Source organism: Salvelinus namaycush, chromosome 24 (assembly GCF_016432855.1).
Source record: "Salvelinus namaycush isolate Seneca chromosome 24, SaNama_1.0, whole genome shotgun sequence".
In the NCBI taxonomy this organism is placed as follows: domain Eukaryota; kingdom Metazoa; phylum Chordata; class Actinopteri; order Salmoniformes; family Salmonidae; genus Salvelinus; species Salvelinus namaycush.
The window spans coordinates 11248046-11254045 of record NC_052330.1 but is presented as its reverse complement, the minus strand read 5'-3'; the positions used below and the strand labels follow the sequence as shown (position 1 = coordinate 11254045).

The following is a 6000-nucleotide window of genomic DNA, read 5'->3' as shown; positions in this document are numbered from 1 at the left end:
TGAACCAATCATAATTGTCTTTATCTATTTCTGCTTGGATACCCTTCGATTGTAATATATACAAAAGTAAATACGGAGGGGAGTTTATGGGTATGTCAACAAGAATACAGCTTTGACTGAAAACCATCTGGAATTGTGGAATTGGACCTCCTGAAACGTACTCTGCTGTAAAGTGCGGTCGCGTCATTGTAACTGCCCAGGCCAACAGCGCAGATATTTGGGGATTTGAGAGTTACAGTGACCCACGTGGAGCAGAGATCCAAAGTGGACAGTACACCATGGGTTGTTGCAGTGGCAGATGCACGCTGGCCTTTATATGTGGCATGCAATTGGTGAGTTCATGATCTTAATGATTTCATGCATAATGGCTTTCTCTTAGGGCAGGCTGGTCTCATAGACTCGACGTAACATAGTATACGGGAGACTCAAATTATTATGATATGTTACTTATGGTATAGTTACATAAGACAGAAGGTTACTTAATTAAAGGAATACTTTTGGATTTTGGCAACGAGGCCCTTAATCTACTTCCCCAGTCAGATGAACTAGTGGATACAATTTTTATATCTCTGTGTCCAGTATGAAGGAAGTTAGAGGTAGTTTCACAAGCTAATAATAACTTGCGTTAGAGCAATGACTTGAAGTCTATGGGTATCACTTTAAGGCAAAAACGAAAGGAGGGTGGTTGGTCAGGGTGGATGGGTAAGTATATAACTCTATTGTCTAGCAATCCAAGGTTGCATGTTTGAATTTCATCACAGACAACTTTAGCATTTTAGCTAATTTGCAACTTTGCCACTACTTATTACTTTTTAGCTACTTTTGCAACTACTTGTTAGCTAACCATTATCCACCCTTTAACCTAACTCATAACCCTAACCTTAACCCTAACCCCTAGCCTAGCTAATGTTAGCCCCCTAGCTAACATTAGCCACAATACATTGGAATTGTTTTTGAAGAAAATTGTGTACTGGGCACATACATTATGAAGGAAATCATTTGGTGGAAACATTTATTTATTTATTTGTGTGCCCGACATGAATTTCGAATAAGTAATTTCTGTTTATTTCATGATAATCTGAGATCGTGATCATTTCAACACACTATCTGGCTAGTAATGGGGGCCTCAAGGAGAAACAAATGGTCCAGCGTGGGGGTCTCAAGGAAAAAAATGCCATGGCCATTTCTTGGTCCCAGTTCGACCCCGGCAAGAGGCATATACTCGGCTATTTCCCTCTCCAAAAAATACAGCCACACCCTCAATAGTCCACTTCACCTGACATCAGCCACTGAATCTGATTAAATTCTCCAGGTAACTTTGCCAAAGCAGAACACAGCATCAGTTCCAGTAGCCTACATTTGAGTTGTTGATGACAGCATAATCAGCTGCATCCCATCTAATTCCACATTATTCCTACAGCCTTCTGTAATAAAACCTCAACATGACTCAAGGCTTTAGGCATTTCTAAATGTGACTATGGAAGGGAGCCATTCACAAACACACCCCAGCCCCACCATTTCACCATGCTTCCCTGGCATCAGCCCCCAGTGGTACAGCTGGTAAGGAGCCTCTTGTGCGTGTAGTCAGTGAGCACCGAGAGGAGCAGTGTGAGCGCAAACCTTTGTGTAATTCAACACTCCAAATGATCCTATTCCCACTCTCCTCTGAGTTGTGATGATCAAATGATCCGCTTGAACTCTGAATTGTGGATTCGGTCGTACTAGGCCACTGGCGATTTTTCCAGTTATTGATTTAGCACAGAAGAGTTTACTTTTAGGATGGCATACCTGCAGTAGGCTGTAGTGAAGTGACCAGCTAGTACACTCACGCATCTCTCAATAGCAACCTGGACTCAGGGGTAGCGTAACATAGTAATTTAAAATTCAGGACTCTCAAATTAGTAAGAAATGTTAAGCTGGTATTAATATGTGGATGTCCATCGTAAATTCCGTATCATATGTTATGCATTACAATTCATAAAAAATGGTACGAAGTATACATGAAATGTATGATATGTTACAAATTCAATTGAGGTGGTTAACGTTAACTAGGCTAAGGGTTAAGGTTAGGGTTAATGTTAGAGCTAGGGGATAAAATAAAATGTTATTCATCACATGCTTCGTGAACAACAGATGTAGACAAACAGTGAAATGCTTACTTATAGGCCTTTCCCAACAATTTAGAGAGAAAGAACAGAAAAATAATATAAAAGTAAAACGTGTAATAATAAAATGTATAATAAATACACAATGAGTAACGATAACTTGGCTTTATACACAGGGTACCAGTACCAAGTTGATGTGCAAGGGTACGAGGTAATTGAGGTAGATATGTACATATAACTAGGAATAAAGTGACAGATAATAAACAGTAACAGTTGTGTATGTGACGACAGAAAAAAGTTTGTGCAAAAAGGGTCAATGCCGATTGTCCGGGTAGCTATTTGGTTAAAGGGATACTTTGGGATTTTGGCAATGAGGCCCTTTATCTACTTAACCAGAGTCAGATGAACTCATGGATACCATTTTTATGTCTTTGTGTACAGTATGAAGGAAGTTAAAGGTAGTTTCGCGAGCCAATTCCAACTATAGCATTGACTGGAAATGGCTCATCCGCAACCAATGTAAGTAGTTGCAAACATACAGTACCAGTCGGACACACCTACTCATTCTAGGGTTTTTATTTATTTTTTACTATTTCCTACATTGTAGAATAATAGTGAAGACATCAAAACTATGAAATAACACATATGGAGTCATGTAGTAACCAAAAAAGTGTTAAACAAATCAAAATATATTTGAGATTCTTCAAAGTAGCCACCCTTTGCCTTGTTGACAGCTTTGCACATTCTTGGCATTCTCTCAACCAGCTTCATGAGGTAGTCACCTGGAATGCATTTCAATTAACAGGTGTGCAGGTGTGGGGTCATATTAGTTTGTATCCCAAACCGTTCAGACTTTTTCATGAGAAGACCGATTTTCGGGATGTCTCCTGGACTGACAAACAGTGCTGTAGCTCTGCCACTTTCCACCGCAGATGCTGAAGGTCGACATAGGCGGGTCCGGTGGATTGAGACGCAGATGCGTTGGATTGAGAAGCAGCCCAAGCAGATATCTCTAGCTTAAACAGACGGCTTTTGATCGGGATGTTTCTATTCTTTTAATTAGATTGACACATGGGTGCATCGATCGACTCTAGGGCTTTTTAAGTAACCTAATGCCTTCATCTGTGATTGAAATGCACTGTATACAAAATCGTGTGGTGGAGGGGAATATTGATTTGTGTGTGTCTGTCACGAATTTCGCATATGTAATTTGTGTCTATTTCACGATCATTTGTGATAGTAGGTTGGATCATTTTGAGTGAAAAACACAAGTTAGACATGCCGACTCAGCTATGAATGGATCAGTCCATCTGGCATTTGCCCGAAATGCCGGATGGCCAGTCCGCCCTTGGCCTCTTGTTTCACTGCTCTTATGAGGATGTCTCTTCAATTAAAAATGGTTAATTGTTCACTTTCAAACATAGCCCTTGCCAACAACATAAATAGTAGGTGTCTGATGTTTTTCATTAAAACACTCATTGCTATATTATAGCCTACTCAGCCAAATGCAGGTTAGATTTCAAGGAACCAGATTATATTCATGGTCAAGGCAGGCTCCTTTGAGCTGCATGGCCAATGTCATTATTTTGGAGATCAGCCTCCATATGAAACTATAGGTCCTATTATATCAAGGTTTTGCATGAGTAGGCTACTATCTCTCATTCCATGTATGTCACAATGTGTCCTATAGACTACAGTGACTCACTGTCACTTAACTGATAGTAGATGGTGGTAACAATGTCAACACCATCCACCAGCTGGTACATATGATGAATCACCCTTGCGTGATGGGTCACATGACATTTGCCAAGTCTTGTTCAGCACACCCCTTAAGAATGTGCAGATGGCTATTTTGTGTGTACAGTATGTGTGTGTACACATTAGCGATGCATGAGTTGACTCATATTCCGCAGCCCCCATGGTTATATCCGCAGGGCGGGCATTTTTAGAGTCATGATGGGGGGGTTGAATAAAGAGAGAACAATACCTTAAAAAATCCATAAATGTATCATTCTTGTGCAATTTATATCTTTTTTTAAAACAATTTTCTTAAATTATGTTAAGCTATCTGGCATTAGTGTGTAAGCCTAAACTTTAAGGCATAACTGTATGCGTGCCAAATAGCCTACACGCCAATTGCCAAATGCTTTTGGGAAGGGCAGAAAAAGTTCATGTCGATCCATGGAGGCAAAAATAATGATGTCGGAGTTTAATTCAATAAGAGAAAAGCTGCGAAATGGAGAGTTGAAAATAAAGAGAAAGGGGGGACAGAAAAGTCATGTTTGGGAAAGATTTGGTGAAGTGCTAAAATAGGATGATAGCAGCAGGATATGTTATATGTTATATGTGAGCCGCTATACAAATTCGACAGTCACAAGCAGGGGACTTCAAATATTGTAAGCCTATGGCACGTCAAGGGAACTGTAGCCTACTGTTCAGATGGGTTGAATGGAAACTGAACTCTGGACACTGACTGTAGGTCTATAACTTCTCAAGTAGCCTTAATATTAACTCCTGCAGAATTAATCATTTTTTGCAGTTAAATTATACAGGGACAAGAGTGGAAAAATATGATTTATTTATTTTAGCACCTTGAGAGAATGTGAATATGCAATTAGATACCATCTGTAGAGGCACTGTCTTTATCAGCATCATAAAAGCTGATCGTATTTCAACCACAAAATATGCATCCAAGCCAAACTGAAATCTTATCAGAAACATGTTTGGTTGTTTTAACAGCTTTCTATTTCCTTTCAACCAGTTCAACCAGTGATTTGCAACTGATGTCATTTGGAAATTTTTCACCGAAAATCTTTTCAGATTTTTTTGTTATTGCATTTTATCCCCGGTCCCTGAAAGAAGCAGATATGACAGAGAATATTACTGATGTTAACTAGATTGAAGAATACATTCTATTGATTTAGAACATTCTTCTGGTGAGCAAGGGTTTATTTAGTCTTCTACGGCAACATATAATGACTGAAGAGAAACTGCATGTATCTAATTATAGACAAGTTGCCCCCAAAGAATTATAGGCAGAAACATAAATAAATATATAATATATATAAAAACATTATTCCGCCATCTCTGACTGTAGTCTACATCCCATTTTCTATATTAGTTGGTTAGGGTTGGGTGCGTGCCTCAGATTTTCATCTGCGGATGGGTTATTAGCAATTGTGGGCGGGTGAACAAACAGCTGACCCGAGCAGTAGTGTACATGTCTTATAGCTGGGCGGCTGTTAGAGAGACTCAGCCTAGGCGCAGTGGGCGAAGCCACCCCCTGAAGTCTGTTAATTACAACTCCCAGTCTTCCTAGCTGGAGACCTAGCATTCGGTCTGCTCTGGTCACATTGTTAGCAGACTGCTGTACTTTTACAGCGCATGATGAGCCACCTCCTTTCAAAATGGCTTTTAGGCTTCTCTTAGCACCAACTATGTTTGGTTGTAGTGAAAACGTCTGCCTATGTGTAACTTTATGTTTATTTAAACTTTTTGCATGTTCTGATGAATAATGTAGGCAGTAGGCTCCACAGACACTGGGTACCTGTTCTGTACAATGATTGGTGTTTGAAGTGGGAGATAGTTTGAGGAGGTACCACAGGACAGCTGTGTCTGAGAGCCCACACTGGAGTTGTTCTGATCACACTGACATCATGTCCAACCTCACCCACAGATACCCCTGTGATCAATGAGCTCTCATGCACACAGCGCTGGAGATAACCTTTCGCAATCCCCCTGACTGCATCCAGCCAGACACTCCTTCTGTCATGTGTAGCCTATCTACAGCCCTGCTTGCTTCCCAACACTGATCCATCAGTGTTTCAAAGCACTGCTGTGGTGTCTTAAAGCTGGAGTAGGAATGCATCCTCATCCACTGGGCCGCTTTTAGCAG

The 6000-nt window shown here is 40.4% G+C and overlaps 1 protein-coding gene across 2 annotated transcripts in view; it reads left to right on the top strand.

Moving 5' to 3' along the window:
- The first annotated feature begins 278 nt into the window (after positions 1 to 278).
- Positions 279 to 6000, top strand: part of nkain2 (sodium/potassium transporting ATPase interacting 2) — a 170328-nt gene continuing 164606 nt past the window's right edge. For both annotated transcript variants that reach the window (XM_038962861.1, XM_038962860.1), the window contains exon 1: positions 279 to 332. In XM_038962861.1, the coding sequence (XP_038818789.1) occupies positions 279 to 332 (54 nt within the window). The remainder of the gene's footprint in view (positions 333 to 6000) is intronic.